At 41.8% G+C, this 17,032-nt stretch overlaps 1 protein-coding gene across 1 annotated transcript in view; it reads left to right on the top strand.

Annotated features, from left to right (window-relative positions):
* LOC126176488 (F-box/LRR-repeat protein 16) overlaps positions 1-17,032 on the top strand; it is an 831,486-nt gene that overhangs the window by 664,378 nt on the left and 150,076 nt on the right. Inside the window, exon 5 of the mRNA XM_049923643.1 lies at positions 4,442-4,637. Within this exon, the coding sequence (XP_049779600.1) occupies positions 4,442-4,637 (196 nt within the window). The remainder of the gene's footprint in view (positions 1-4,441; positions 4,638-17,032) is intronic.

The raw sequence follows: 17,032 nt of genomic DNA, 5'->3' as shown, positions 1-17,032 counted from the left end.
GTGCTGCTACCAACAAATATTCTGCCAATGCATCATGAGATTACGATAAGGAAATTACTGTGTGTACAGCAGTCATTTTTCCCTTGCTCAGTACGTAAACTGAATAGGATTTACAATCTTGCTGTTTAAAAGAGGAAATTGCTACTATTTCTACATTTAAAGTACTACCAATAAACTGCCGCTGTAACCTCTCCAGGAATAATGGCACGAATTGTTTTTTTTTAATGTACACAGGTAACTTTGTACATCAAAATTAAATTGGTACGACGTATCGTCCGCCATACACTGTACAGTGACTTCCTGATTACGTATGTAGATGAGGATGAAAAAGGACACCTGATGATCTCGCCATCGCCATGATATTAAACTTAAATCTTCCTCTTTTCCTTAGAGACTGTCTCTCGTAACTTGTTACAACTAGGTTACAATGTGACCTTGGGCGTCTGCATGAAATTGCTACTTTTTTTTATAAGTGACTGGAATGCAACAGTAAGGTTCAACGTGACAGTTGCATTTTGTCAGAGCTTCCGGAGGTGTGTGCTTGAGGTGTGCTTGCTTGTGTGAATGTGTGTGTGGTTTCTTTTCTGAGGAAGGCTTTGGCTGAAAGCTAAATATGTAACAGTCTTCTCGTTGTACCTGTCATCAACACAACAAATCATCTTTGCGATAAGTAGCAATATATTCCTTTAATTTTTTGTTTATGAAAGGTGGAAGGAGTATATAGAGGGTCTATACAAGGGCGATGTACTTGACGACAATATTATGAAAATGGAAGAGGATGTAGGTGAAGATGAAATGGGAGATACGATACTGCGTGAAGAATTTGACAGAGCACTGAAAGACCTGAGTCGAAACAAGGCCCCGGGAGTATACAACATTCCATTAGAACTACTGACGGCCTTGGGAGAGCCAGTCCTGACAAAACTCTATCATCTGGTGAGCAAGATGTATGAGACAGGCGAAATACCCACAGACTTCAAGAAGAATATAATAATTCCAATCCCAAAGAAAGCAGGTGCTGACAGATGTGAAAATTACCGAACAGTCAGTTTAATAAATCACGGATGCAAAATACTAACGCGAATTCTTTACAGACGAATGGAAAAACTAGTAGAAGCCGACCTCGAGGAAGATCAGTTTGAATTCCGTAGAAGTATTTGAACACGTGAGGCAATACTGACCCTGCGACTTACCTAAGAAGCTAGATTAAGGAAAGGCAAACCTATGTTTCTAGCATTTGTAGACTTAGAGAAAGCTTTTGACAATGTTGACTGGAATACTCTCTTTCAAATTCTGAAGATGGCAGGCGTAAAATACAGGGAACGAAAGGCTATTTACAATTTGTACAGAAACCAGATGGCAGTTATAAGAGTCGAGGGACATGAAAGGGAAGCAGTGGTTGGGAAGGGAGTGAGACAGGGTTGTAGCCTCTCCCCGATGTTTTTCAATCTGTATATTTAGCATGCAGTAAAGGAAACAAAAGAAAAATTCGGAGTAGGTATTAAAATCCATGGAGAAGAAATAAAAACATTGAGGTACGCCGATGACATTGTAATTCTGTCAGAGACAGCAAAGGACCTGGAAGAGCAGTTGAACGGAATGGACAGTGTCTTGAAAGGAGGGTATAAGATGAACATCAACAAAAGCAAAACGAGGGTAACGGAATGTAGTCGAATCAAGTCGGGTGATGCTGAGGGAATTAGATTAGAAAATGAGACACTTAAAGTAGTAAAGGAGTTTCTGAAGAAGAGAAATTTGTTAACATCGAGTATAGATTTAAGTGTCAGGAAGTCGTTTCTGAAAGTATTTGTATGGAGCGTAGCCATGTATGGAAGTGAAACATGGATGATAACTAGTTTGGACAAGAAGAGAATAGAAGCTTTTGAAATGTGGTGCTACAGAAGAATGCTGAAGATTAGATGGGTAGATCATATAACTAAAGAGGAGGTATTGAATAGGATTGGGGAGAAGAGAAGTTTGTGGCACAACTTGACTAGAAGAAAGGATCGGTTGGTAGGACATGTCCTGAGGCATCAAGGGATCACAAATTTAGCATTGGAGGGCAGCGTGGACAGTAAAAATCTTAGAGGGAGACCAAGAGATGAATACACTAAACAGATTCAGAAGGATGTAGACTGCAGTAGGTACTGGGAGTTGAAGAAGCTTGCACAGGATAGAGTAGCATGGAGAGCCGCATCAAACCAGTATCAGGACTGAAGACCACAACAACAACAATCTTTATATTATTAATGTGAATATGAAAACCACTATTTTTATTTAACAATATGACTTTACATATTTTTATAGTTAATTACAAGGAATTCAGAGAGTGTTTCACAAGAAATATTTTTATTAATACACTAAATAATGTTATGTTGTCAATGAAAATTGAAAGTGTTAAATTTAAAAAATACCCGAGAAAATTCTTTTGGAATGCAACACAGATAATCAGGTAAAATATGAAAGTAATACTTGCCCAAGTAAGCAAACGGAAGTAAACTTGGAAAGCCACACTTTTTCCTATCACAGCAATGTTAAACTTGCTATTTACGAGGGCCATATTGAAAGTAGAAAGGAATAATTTTTAAATCTCTTAATATTTATTTTTTAGAGATACCAAGTATATCATCGGAATTTACATACTTTTCTCTCGTTTTTCAACATAGTCTCCATATCTTTGCAGACGTTTTCCCCATCTATCTGAAAATTTGAAAATACCCTTACGTCAGAAATCCATTCCAGATGCACAAAGGCACTGACTCACTGCTCTGTGAACATCCGTCTCGTAATGTTGATCACCTTCATTTTGAAATCTCTGAAGAAGGTTTTGGCTGATTGTTTTACTCTGAAGCGTGTGGTCTTTTTTCAATAAACGTAGGACTCAACGGGCACATACATTTCGATAACCTAAGCTTTGAAACATTTGCACTACACTGTGACCTACTGGAAGGTTAACAGTGATTTCGCTCACTGTGACATGCCTTTCTTCTGTAATGAGATGACCAACTCTCCGTTGTAGCGAACATGGAGGCAGTTCGCAGGCAACCGCTACGAGGCTTTTCCCATCTTTGAAATGCTTCACGCATCTCCTAACAGTAGTAGCACCCAAACAGTCATCTCCAAAGGCAAGTTGAAGTCTGAAGTAAATTTCAGTAGTAGATATCCCTCTTTACCAAGGAATTCAATGACAGCACGATACTGAAGCGAGACATAGATGACCGCCATTTTGGAAGTACTGCCTCTGGTCACGTGATAGAAGATAATGACGTCACAATATAGCAACATGCGGTGGAGAGTCTGTAGGTTACCATCATGATGTCGTTTTTGTTATGTTGTTAGAAATTGAATTTTAACAATGGGTTGCTCACGACTTTCAGCGTGACCCTCGTTGAAACACTGCAGATACTCGTTACTGAAATTGAGCCAGAATGTGGTAACATAAACTAAAGTGACGAAGTCATGAGATATCTCCTAACTTCATGCCTGGCCTCCTTTTGCTCTCCTTTGCTCTTGACACTGTGGATCTCTGAATGTTTAACTGCCGAACGATTTCCGAAATGGAATGTACCATGCGCCTAGCTCCAACAACCATTCTGGGTTCGAAGTCTGCTGATTTCCATCGTGCGGCCTTAATCGCGTCGGAAACGGCGCAACAACTCCACCTGGCATGGACTGAAGAAGTCGTTGGAAGCCCCGTGCAGATATACCGAGCCATGTGGCTCCTATAGCCGTCCATAATAGCGAAAGTGTCGCCAGTGCAGGATTTTGCGCACGAACTGACCTCTCAATTATGTCCCATAAATGTTCGAGGGGTTTATATTTGGTGACCTGGATGGCCAACTCATTCGCTCGAATTGTCCCGAATGTTCTCCAAACCATTTGCGAACAACTGTGGCTGGTGACATGGCGCACTGTCATCCATAAAAATTTCAGAGGTAATGCCTGAAATATGATATTCTCGGTTGACTCTTGACACTGTGGATCTCTGAATAATGAACTGCTGAACAGTTTCCGAAATGGAATGTCCCATGCGCCTAGCTCCAACTACCATTCTGCGTTGGAAGTCTGCTGATTTCCATCGTGCGGCCATAATCACGTCGGAAACGGTTTCAAATGAATTAGCAAAGTACAAATGACAGCTCCGCCAATGCATAGCCCTTTTATATTTTGTGTGCGCGATACTACCGCCATCTGTATACGTACATTTGTCTGTCCCATGACTTTTGTCACCTCAGGTTCCGGGAGGGAGCAAGTGCCCCCTTTTCCCCCTTTGCGGATGCCTATGTGTGTGAAACATATGAAACAGAAGAAGTGCTTGTGTCTCGCTACATACATACATTAGTTTTGTTTCCTCCGTGTCATCTCTCGGACCTACCTGCTTTGCCCCCATACAACCTGCCCCCTCGTGCGCGCTGGTGACGGGCTCGTGCTTGTGTTGCAGTGCACTCGCTGCCTAACCTGACGGTGCTGAGCCTGTCGGGCTGCAGCAAGATCACGGACGACGGGGTGGAACTAATCGCCGAGAACCTGGGCAAGCTGCGCTCGCTCGACCTGTCGTGGTGCCCGCGCATCACGGACGCCGCTCTCGAGTACATCGCCTGCGACCTCAACCAGCTGGAGGAGCTCACGCTAGACCGGTGAGTGGCGGGCCGCGCGGCGCTGCCCCTGTCGTCAGAGAGCCGTCCACGTCCTCAACACGCTGCGGAGATGCGATATCGCCTCCTCTTAACCATTTCATGGTGGCTTCCTCTAGCTTTGAGCTTGCCATCGCCACAGTAATTTATATTGCCCCACCGAACTCCTGAGTAAATCTTCATAATAGTTTTGTGTTTTTCAGTAATTACATCTTACAGAAAAGAAATTATAGTCATCTCATTTAATCAAATCAGTGATTTCAAAGGCTCGTACGTGACAGAAAATACTTTTGTAGTTACAAAATAACCTCTATTCACCCGGCATCGAAAATACGAGAAGGCGTTAAACAAATAATGCAACACATGTTTTTTCTCGAAAAGTTTCAGTTGAAAAAATGCTGAGTTTGCTGTGGACTATCGTGGAATATTCTCTCCTCAGTCCCTTTAGTTTCATGAAGTTCCGGTCGGTGGCGGCGCTATACGTAGCCTTCAAACTGACGTCTGTAACGGAAGTGCGTTCCAAGCAGAGAGCTGTCATTATATTCGTAGGCGCTTGCAGACTGTCTACGGAGACCTAACAGTGAACAAAAGCACGGTGAGTCGTTGGGCGAGGCATCTGTCATCACCGCTGCAAACCTGTCTGATCTCCCGTGTGTCAGCTGGCCGCACACAGCTGTGACGCCTGCAATCTCACTCGAGATGTTCGACGCATCGCAAGCAGTCACCTCACTGCACAACTGGACGTTGCTCAGGGTAGTGCTGACACACTCGTCCACCGGTTGGGGCGCTCAAATGTGTGCGGTCCTGGGTTCCTCGCCGCCTAACAGAAGACCATAAAGAGCAACGAAGGACCACCTGTGAGGAATGATCGTAGCAATTTTTTGTCGAACATCGTCACGTTGTTGTTGTGGTCTTCAGTCCTGAGACCTGTTTGATGCAGCTCTCCATGCTGCTCTATCCTGTGCAAGCTTCTTCATCTCCCAGTAGTTACTGCAGCCTACATCCTTCTGAATCTACTTGGTATATTCATCTCTTGGTCTCCCTCTACGCGTTTTGCCCTCCATTACTAAATTGGTGATTCCTTGATGCCTCAGAACATGTCCTACAAACCGATCCCTTCTTCTAGTCAAGTAGTGCCACAAACTCCTCTTCTCCCCAATTCTATTCAATACATCCTCATTAGTTATGTGATCCACCCATCTAATCTTCAGCATTCTTCTGTAGCACCACATTTCGAAACCTTCTATTCTCTTCTTGTCCAAACTATTTATCGTCCATGTTTCACTTTCATACATAGCCACACTCCATAAAAATACTTTCAGAAACGACTCCCTGACACTTAAATCAATACTCGATGTTAACAATCGTAACAGGCAATGAAATATCAGTTCATCACTTCGAACCGGTAACAGAATGGCAATCCACGGAGTGACACCACACCATCTCTCCTCCAAAGGAAAATTTAAAAGACGCAACTTCAGCTGGTAAAGTCATGCTGACGGTCTTCTGGAACTCTGAAGGGGTTATTCTGCTTGATGCCCTCCCTCGTAGTGCAACGATCAACTCGTACGTGTACTGGGCGACCCTCAGGAAAGTGAAGGAACATCAGCGTGTTCGTCGCCACAAAAATTCAAACGAACATCTCCTTCTCCACGACAACCCAAGGCCTAACAGAAGTCTGCGCACCCGAGAGGAACTCACAAAACTTTATTGGACTGTTCTTCCTCATCCACCGTATAGGCCGGATCTCACACCTTCCGACGTCCATCTGTTGGGCCCAATGATGACTGAATTTTGCGGGAAGCAGTACGTGCATAATGGGGCGGTTATTGATGCAACAAGTCGTTAGCTCCGACGTCGAGCAGTAGAGGGCTACCGTGCGAGCACACAGGCCCTCACAGTAAGGCGGCGTAAGGTCGTCGTATTGAACTGACATTATATTGAAAAATTGGCTTTTGCAGCCAAATGAGTAGGGAATAATGTGTGGTGTATTACAATCCTGAACAAAACCAACCTGCTTTCAGAAAAAAAATGTGTTGCCTTACTCGTTGAACGCCCCTCGTCATGAAAAGGATCAAAATCCAATAACAAATTTTCAAATGAAGTTATGTGAGATCAAACAAGGAAAGAATATTTCGTCATTTGACAACAGAATGTCCCATCTCCTTTTCTATAACGAACTTTCGTAAGTTACACACAAAAATGCACATTTCAAAATGCTAAAATACCAGATAATATATCTTGCTTTTATGAATAAGCCACGCTAATTCGTTGTTGACATAAATTCGAAAATTTTGTCAGTCGTTATAAAAAAATAAATAGGTGTTCACAATTTGTTTAAATAATTACTCAGTTAGTAATCAAAACAAACATTTATTCCGTCAAACTTGTAATAGGTCCCCAAAACAAGCCACATAACGGCCAAATGTTACATCCTAGTATTCAGAGCTTCTCGCTCTTTCATAGATTAATTTACATAAAAGGAGGATATGAGGATATTACCTATTACTGGCATATATATATATATATATATATATATATATATATATATATATATATAATTAAGTGTTTTTCATCACCAAACACAAAAGAATAAATTGTTCGTCTCCTGAAAAAAATTTACGAAAATAAACTAAAAAAAATTCAAATGACACATATTTACTCAACAGGGCTCTCAAAGGAAAGAAGAAGTCGTAAAAATTTTTTTTCTTAAGCATTACTTGATACACACATTATTTAGCCGTTCTTATTAACCTTTACCAATTATTAAAACGTCTCACACTAAAATGAACTTTGGCTTTACTTCCGTACATCATTTTCAAAGTCCGCAGATTTTGTCTATTTCGTTGTACTGTCTGACATGTGGCGTCACTAGAAATGATTAATTCTTTCAAGTGCCACTAGCATATGCTGTCGTCAGCTTTTCTTCCTCCCTCAAGATGTATGTATGAAAATGAACAAAAAATACATTTGTGTAAGCATTTGTTCTTATCTGCCTATCCACTACATTTATAGTTTTTACATTTACTGTCACAAATTATTATTTTTTATATACATGCCTTTGTCAATGAAATAAAGTCAGTTTGGAGCCATAAATAAAAAAAACAGCCGAGGCATACATATGAAACGTCTCATACCATTCTCCAAAATTAAATTTCGTATTACACGTTGTTCTCCTGGAACCGTCATGCCCCTTGAAGGGAGAATTAGTGTACGTAGTAATGGAATTTGTTTGTATGCCATTTTGGCACTCCAATGAATTAATTATTAATTATAAACCTATTTTCATTTGATTTTTATTACGTTCCTTCCTCACTTTCCATATTCGCCTTGCTGTTACTTTTCTTGTGTCCATAATCTCATCTATCATCATTGTTATTACTAAATCTTGTGTCTATTTCAATCAGTATTAACTGTACCTTAAGGATCTGGATGAGAACTATTAGAGGCTTGCTTCCTGAATGTCGAAAAACATCTATAACTTATATACTGGGTGTTTGTATTTAAACTGACCGTGTTCCGACTGCTACAGTGTGGGCTATATGCATCGCAGGACGCTAAAGCATCGTAGGTATGTTCATTGATCGGTACGCTCGCGGAGTTTGCTAAAAGAATAATAGTTCCACTTTCTGTCTCCAAGTGAAAATATGGGGCAGTAAGCAGTCAGAATGTGGTGTGAGTGTAGGTAAAGGGGAGGAACGATCAAACACATGATAACAGTGGTCATGGCACTTTCATAGCCGGCCGGTGTGATAGAGCGGTTCAAGGCGCTTCAATCTAGAATGGATGTGTGTGATGTCCTTAGGTTTAAGTAGTTCTAAGTTCTAGGGGACTGATGACCTCAGAAATTAAGACCGATAGTGCTCAGAGCCATTTGAACCATTTTTGAGCACTTTCATAGGACATGGTTCCAAGTTGCAGAGGTTGCGTACGGTCTCCCTACTCAGCAATATTCTGCATCCGAAACACGACATGGTCGACAGTTGCTCCTAGCTTATCTGGTGTAATCAGAGCGATACATCGTCGTACACTATCCTTCAGATCATGAAGAGCCCGAAATAGATCCCTACAGTCTTTCAGATACCCCCACAACCGAAAGTCACGTGGATTTCGGGATTGGGGGGGGGGGGGGGGCAGGACTTGCCTAGAGATGAAAAGAATGTCGTGTGACTACTGAGACCTCCCGTCGGGCAGACCGGTCCATCAACAAGTGTCAGCGTGCGAACCATTCAACGAAACATTGTCGGTATGGACTTTCCTAGCCGAAGACCCACTCGTGTACCCTAGATGACTGCACGACACAAAGCTTTACGCCTCGCCTGCTCCCATCAACACCGAAATTTGACTGTTGATGACTGGAAACATGTTCCCCGATCGGACGAGTCTCGTTTCAAATTGTATCGAGCAGAGGGACGTGTACGGGTATGGAGACAACCTCATGAATCCATTGACCCTGCACATCATCAGGGGACTGTAAAAGCTGGTGGAGGCTCTGTAGTGGTGTGGGGCGTGTAGTTGGAGTGATATGAGACCCTTGATATGTCTAGATACGACTCTGACAGGTGACACATATGTAAGCATCCTGTCTGATCACCTATATCCATTCATGTCCATCGTGCATTCCGACAGACTTTGGCAATTCCAGCAGGACAATGCGACACCTTACACGTCCTGAATTGCTACAGAGTGGCTCCAGGAACTCAGAAGAGTTTAAACACTTCCGCTGGCCACCAAACTCCCCAGGTATGAACATTATTCAGAATATCTGAAATTACTTGCAACGTGCTGTTCAGAAGAGATCTCCACCCCTTCGTACTCTCACGGATTTATGGATAGCCCTGCAGGATTCGTGGTGTCATTTCCCACCAGCACTGCTTTAGACATTAGTCGAGGCCATGCCTCGTCGTGTTTCGACACTTCTGCGAGCTCGCGGGAACCATACACGGTATTAGGCAGGTGTAGCAGTTTCTATGTCTCTTTCTGTATGTGTGTGTGTGTGTGTGTGTGTGTGTGCGTGTGTTTGTACGTGCGTGTGCTTGGGGGGGGGGGACTTTTTTACGGCGATCGTCGTCTTTCGCTTCTTAACTTACATAGCTTCCTATCTGTCCAATATTCTTCCTGAAGGGCTCTTGAATTCATCGCATCACACCGCACTTCTGCAATAAATGCGCGAAAAATGGCTGTCTGCCATAAAGAAGGTGAATCAGTCGCGTCAGATTTCGTGAATTGGAAAGAGACACTGCTTTCGAATTGTACATACATTACCGCTATTCGAAAGATTATTATCAGATAACAACAGGTACCAATGTATAAGTTATGTCCAGTATTTTTAATAAAAACAAGAGTTTTCAATCACAAGATACCCGATTTACTAGCAGTCGCTATTCCACGACTTAGTACATCCCTAACAAATTCCTAGAAAATGGTTAAAATTTCTTGGCATGAATGATATCACATTCTGCCACAAAGCACACTTATAGTCGTACATGGTAAGCTGTTAGATCTTACGTTTGCTTACCCCCTTACTTGGGAGGCGTTCACAAAATGACGACGCGAGGATAAACGCAGTGAAGTGGTCTCTCAAACCACAGCATATTTTTCTTCCTCTTCACAAGCTGTAAGAGATAGATGTGTAATTGTCTTGGGCAGATGACCTACACTGCTAGCTCCAGTTATGAAAGAGGAAGTGGCACTTACAGCAAATCTACTGGAAGAGATAAGACGGAAGAATTGTCGCAGCCTGTAGCTTGAACTGCAAAAACGATAACCTCGTAAAAGACGGTTCAAATTTTCTTAGCTTAGCGGCTGCTCACTACTTTCTGAGTTACGAGCATAATACTGCGACTGTGCGGAAAAGAGGTGACGGTGCAGAGTTGTTTCCATACTTTAAATATAAAGATGGTAGTTGGTGCACGAAATGACGAAAGGTCCGTGTGACATTGAAAGCGTAGTTCATCCGTATTTAAAGGATGGCTCATCGGAGACACGCTCATATTTATAGGCCTACATTGCTCACATAAATCTCCTGTAGAAATAAAGAACACGTTTGCGCTCGTTTGTGATGACCTTTCTACAAACCGAAAGTCACCTCTGTAAGAATCGATCTGGATACTGTAAACAGGGATTGCTTGCAAATCACTCACGCGACCCAGACAGGAATATTGCTCAACTTAGTGGGACCCCTACCAAAAAGGACTAACAGCACAACCGCCCACAGATTGCTTTGGCCCGCGGAATAGCGTCACAAAGATGCTAAAGAAGATGAACTGGCAGACTCTTTCGAAATTTGGAAATTTGTGGTAAGGTCTTATAGGACCAAACTGCTGAGGTTATCTGTACCTAAGCTTGCACACTACTTAATCTAACTTAAACTAACTTACTCTAAGGACGACACACACACCCATGCCCGAGGGAGGATTCAGACCGCGCGGCAGACTCTTTAAAACAGATGTAAACTACCCCGAGGAAGCCTACTTAGAAAGTTTCAAGAACCATCTTTAAATGGCAAATGTAGGAATTTGCCATATCCTATACGGATGATGAAGACAAGTTTAATTACGAGCGTGCGCACAGTCATATAACAGTCATCTTCCCATCGCTCATTCCGCAAATGGAACGGGGAGAATGCTAATAACTAGTACAATGGGAAGTACCCGCTGCCATGCACTTCACATTGGTTTGCATGGCATGGATGTAGATGTAGATTTAGTACTTGCTCTGTACCTCAGTGAATTCCTAAAGGCAACAGACAGCGTCGCCCAGATTGATGTCACAGTTTCGTCTCTTCCGGCAAGCGTTCGAAACAATTCCACAATGTCTTCTAGTCAATAGTCAACAAAATACGAGCTTACGAAATATCAGGACCAACTTTATAAATGTATCGAAGCTACCATAATCCCAGAAAATACAATTCCATAAGTTGTTCTCAACGAGTTTATTTATTCTCTTGCGAACCTGCCAATGCCCTCCCACTTGCCAAATACGTGTCGGGACTGGGTACACGTCCTGACGTAGGGTATCCTGGGAATTGTGTCAGGACCCAAATTCTGGCTCCTCATCGCGACTTCGCTCACTTCCAAAGTACGGAACTCGAAATTATAATAAATAATGTAAAATATGAATTAAAAAGACTCTTTTGTTATCGTTTTATTGTTTTTTAAGTTTGTTTTTATTTTTTTGCACACAACACGATTAGAAAATTCCAAAATATACAACATTTTTCATTTTTTTGCGTACGTGTGCTAAGAGTATGAACTGGTTTTTACTGAACTATCAGTTCGTGAACGGGTAACATGCAACTGACCTTGCATAAAACATACTGATCGTAAATCAAGTCGAACGTATTTGAATGTCTGACCCTGAACCTTGTTTATTATTACCGCAAACGAAACTTTGATTGGAAACTGAAGTTGCTTAAAATGAATGGGTAATTTGGTTGGGATTATTGGTATACGAGGTATGAGAGAGACCTCTCCAGGTGCTTGATCTGTGAGGATAGTAGCTCCAATGCAGTCATTTCGCATACTTTTAATCTGCAAATGGGTAACATCACAAAACTTCTGACGATTCAGGTTGCGTCGTAGCGCTGTAATCGTAAGCCTATAAGCCATAAATGCAACTTTCCTAATAAGTGTGTCTCAGAAGGAATGTTCAGTATTCAGGTCTACGACAAGAACAATCATCCGAAGCAAAAAACTTCATACGGACTTATGCCCTATTTCGAATGGTTTCCGAGATAGAAAACATTTATTGTGCATTTGTTATTGGACTAATGGCGCGCACGTATACGTCTTACCCTAATCACTGGGCTGGTCGCAGTAATAGCTTTAATTAACTGGCAGCCTAGAACGTTAGACCACACGCCATTAGATTTTTGTTTATGGCGTTGGATGGAGCCTGGCCCGTACAAACGAAAGGTGAATACGTGAGACGAACTGCTTGGTCCCATTATGGTCGCTGCTGCCCTCACTAAGGAGCGTGCAGTGCCACTTGGACAAGTAACGTATGTTCCCCAAAAATTACACAAAAGCACTGAATTTGACGGTAGGAGACAGAACATTTATTGTGAACTGCACAACAGCTGTAATGTGACGTGTACGATCATGCTTGGAAGTGAATGTGCTGAAAGTACGTGTTTTTCAACTTGCAATTTGTAAAACGCATGTTTTAATGTTTAATAACTGTTGTACTTACGTCCATATGTAAACCCGACAATGTAATTGGATAATAAAGAAAGTAAATAATAATTTACATTAAGCTAGTTCTATTTCGGAAATCATTTACAATAGGCCATACGATCGTAGGAAGTTCCTTCTTTCAAAATATCGTTTCTATCACATCCCTCAGTAACGCCGTTTCCTCATGGAACCTCCTACATACAGGTTTTCTGTTAAAACCGACTGCGAGGTACGCAACCTTTGTTTAAAACTGTATATACGGAGAAGCAACCTATATGCTAGAAACAATTTTGACTCATCTGAAGTGCTGCCATCTCCGATGACTCGACTTCTTGATGTTTAAGAATAATTTCAGTTTCTTGTTCATCGTCAGCAAGCTTTTGGGGGCTCGGTCCCTTAGGCCTGCTGAGATAATCTTCATCTGCCCCACTGCAGACTCCTAACTAAGGTACGAGCATATGGGTTGGTTCCCAAGTATGTGAGTGGCTCAAAGACTTCTTAAGTAATAGAACCCAGTACGTTGTCCTCGATGGTGAGTGTTCATAGGAGGTGAGGGTATCATCTGGAGTGCCACAGGGAAGTGTCGTAGGTCCGCTGTTGTTTTCTATCTACATAAATGATCTTTTGGATAGGGTGAATAGCAATGTGCGGCTGTTTGCTGATGATGCTGTGGTGTACGAGAAGGTGTCGTCGTTGAGTGACTGTAGGAGGATACAAGATGACTTGGACAGGATTTGTGATTGGTGTAAAGAATGGCAGCTAACTCTAAATATAGATAAATGTAAATTAATGCAGATGAATAGAAAAAAAGAATCCTCTAATATTTGAATACTCCATTAGTAGTGTAGCGCTTGACACAGTCACGTCGATTAAATATTTGGGCGTAACATTGCAGAGCGATATGAGGTGGGACAAGCATGTAATGGCAGTTGTGGGGAAGGCGGATAGTTGTCTTCGGTTCATTGGTAGAGGGCTGCTAGATTTGTTACTGGTAGGTTTGATCGTCACGCGAGTGTTACGGAAATGCTTCAGGAAGTCGGGTGGGAGTCTCTAGAGGAAAGAAGGCGTTCTTTTCGTGAATCGCTACTGAGAAAATTTAGAGAACCAGCATTTGAGGCTGACTGCAGTACAGTTTTACTGCCGCCAACTTACATTTCGCGGAAAGACCACAAAGATAAGGTAAGAGAGATTAGGGCTCGTACAGAGGCATATAGGCAGTCATTTTTCCCTCATTCTGTTTGAGAGTGGAACAGGGAGAGAAGATGCTAGTTGTGGTACGAGGTAGCCTCCGCCACGCACCGTATGGTAGATTGCGGAGTATGTATATAGCTGTAGATGTAGATCTATTCATCTAAAATGGGCCTTCTCTAATTGCTCCTGGCATTCTATTCCTTCGCGATATGCCTGGGTTAACAGTTCTACTGTAGTTAAGATGCTTATTCATCTGCTTTAGGTTGTTCATTTTTTGTAGCGTTCCGTCCATGAGGTTTTATTTGGTCTTCTAGTAGCTCGTTGTTGTTCCTGATGTATGTCGTCTGTCCCAGCCCATCTTGGGAGTTTTAGAATGATTCTCAGGCATCTGTTTGGAAGCATATCTAATAGTCTGACGTTAGTACTGCTTTTCATTTCCCAAGTGATGCACCCATATAGTATTGTTGGTAAAATCGTGGTTTTGTATTGCCTTAAGTTTGGTTCTGGTTTTCATTTGGGTACTCGTCAGCAGCGGATACATTTTGTTCATCATTCTAATAATTTTCTCCCTTTCTCTCGGTACATCTGATGCCAGCGTTGTGAATTCTACCTCTGAGTTCAGGTCGTCTTCTTGTAAACATTATTATATAGAGAAGCAGTATACACGCTATAAATAATATTTTTGTTACATCTGAAGTGCGACCACCTTCGATGGTGTCGGCGTTCAGTATCATCATATTTTATTTCGTCCAGTTTTCTGTTGTTGGAAACAATTTGTCTAATAGTTCAAATGCCCTATTGTCATAGTTGACACCGATTGTAAGAAAGAAAACGAAACCATATATTTTCACAGAACAGAACATTATTTTCTTTCTAGCAGTCAGTTTCAACAGAAAACTGTACATTACTGCCTTAAAAAAATGTCTATTGGAGTATCGAGTAAAGACATGAAATTTATTTGATGTTTGTGAAAATGAACTTAAGCGTTGTGCAGAAAATGTGACTGCGATTAATTTAACTATGATGATGCGCTACGTTTGGTCGATAGTTAAGTGGAAGAGATGATAGGACAAAATTGGTGACTATCACTGAAACTGATGTGTGTCCAATCGTGGGTTAGCCTGGACAGTATTAAGGCCATCACTCACAAATATTCGGGTTAACGGAAACTAAGTTACCTATTTGCGCCACACAAATCGACTGATTAGCAGAAGGCACCGTGGATGGAAAGCGCTGGTGATTTCATTAAAGCGTGTGACACGAGTCTACTTTTTCCAAATATCGCCATCACGTTATAATTCTGGCACTATCAATTCGATTCAGAGTGAAGGTGGTAATCAATACAGTCACAAAACTCCGCTACTCGACTGAGAATCACATGTCGATAGACAGCTCAAGATATGAGATACAAATGCTTCGATCGATTTCAAATGTGTTCTCTGACGTAAATGAATTCTTGCCAATGGAAACGTTTCCGGAGTCGAATAAACATATTTTGTTCTTATCTTGTATTTTCTTTATCTTGTGTTGCAATTCATTGACCTTTTTAAATGCTTCTTGCATGACATCAGTCTTTTGAGTAAAGTCTCCTAAAATGCTGGGAATAGAACAACTAATAGGACGCTTGCTAAGGCTAAAGGCATCATACACAAATTCACCGTACGAAATTCTTACTCCTGGAAGAGGCGGGGAGAAAAACGCCGCAGTCGCCATTCGACGTGAGAGGAGGGAAAGCCGCTGTTATGAAGACGATGTGGGACAGCCGAGCGCTTCTGCCCGTCAGGAGAGCTGAATGCTCTTTCCGAAGAGGCCTCAGTCGCTTTCAGCTTCCACACAAAACGCCAGCTTCGTGGAGCACTGCGCCTTCCGGTAATGGTGGCTGCCCACATTCAACGTGGCCGCATCATATTTCTTGTTCAGCTCCTACGTCTCTGGAGCACGGGGCTGCAAAGGCTGTGGCGCTACAGTAATACGCCGAAAATAGCAGCGTCCCAGCCTCAACTATGTGCTTCCGTACGTCCTCCTGCCCTTCCCTTTACTTGCTGATCCCTATTTCTCACACTCTTTTTACGGCAGTGTTACCAAATTCGCAAATTATTTCCAGTAAACTTTCCTAACTCCACTACAAATGATTATATGTTCTTGTAACTACTATATTTATTCTTCAACAAGTCCATTATTTACGAGCACAGGTTGTGAGCATGTCAATCAATTTAGAGCTGTTGCTCGTATTTGACATTTTAATAGTAAAGAGAATAATTAAACATACTATTTTGCATCCGTGACTTATCAAACTGAAAATTACCGAACAATCAGTTTAATAAGTCACGAATGCAAAATACTAATACAAATTCTTTACAGGCGAATGGAAAAACTGGTAGAAGCTGACCTCGGGGAAGATCAGTTTGGATTCCGTAGAAATATTGGAACACGTGAGGCAATACTGACCGTACGACTTATCTTAAAAGTTAGATTAAGGAAAGACAAACCTACGTTTCTAGCATTTGTAGACTTAGAGAAAGCTTTTGATAATGTTGACTGGGATACTCTCTTTCGAATTCTGAAGGTGGCAGGGGTAAAATACAGGAAGCGAAAGGCTATTTACAATTTGTACAGAAACCAGACGGCAGTTATAAGAGTCGAGGGGCATGAATGGGAAGCAGTGGTTGGTAAGGGAGTGAGACAAGGTTGTAGCCTATCCCCGATGTTATTCAATCTCTATATTGAGCAAGGAGTGAAGGAAACAAAAGAAAAATTCGGAGTAGGTATTAAAATCCATGGAGAAGAAATAAAAACATTGAGGTTCGCCGATGACATTGTAATTCTGTCAGAGACAGCAAAGGACTTAGAAGAGCAGTTGAACGGAATGGATAGTGTCTTGAAAAGAGGATATAAGATGAACATCAACAAAAGCAAAACGAGGATAATGGAATGTAGTCGAATTAAGTTGGGTGATGCTGAGGGAATTAGATTAGAAAATGAGACACTTAAAGTTATAAAGGAGTTTTGCTATTTGGGGAGCAAAATAAC

The sequence above is a fragment of the Schistocerca cancellata genome, chromosome 3 (assembly GCF_023864275.1).
Source record: "Schistocerca cancellata isolate TAMUIC-IGC-003103 chromosome 3, iqSchCanc2.1, whole genome shotgun sequence".
NCBI lineage: Eukaryota > Metazoa > Arthropoda > Insecta > Orthoptera > Acrididae > Schistocerca > Schistocerca cancellata.
This window is presented reverse-complemented; position numbering and strand designations above follow the sequence as displayed.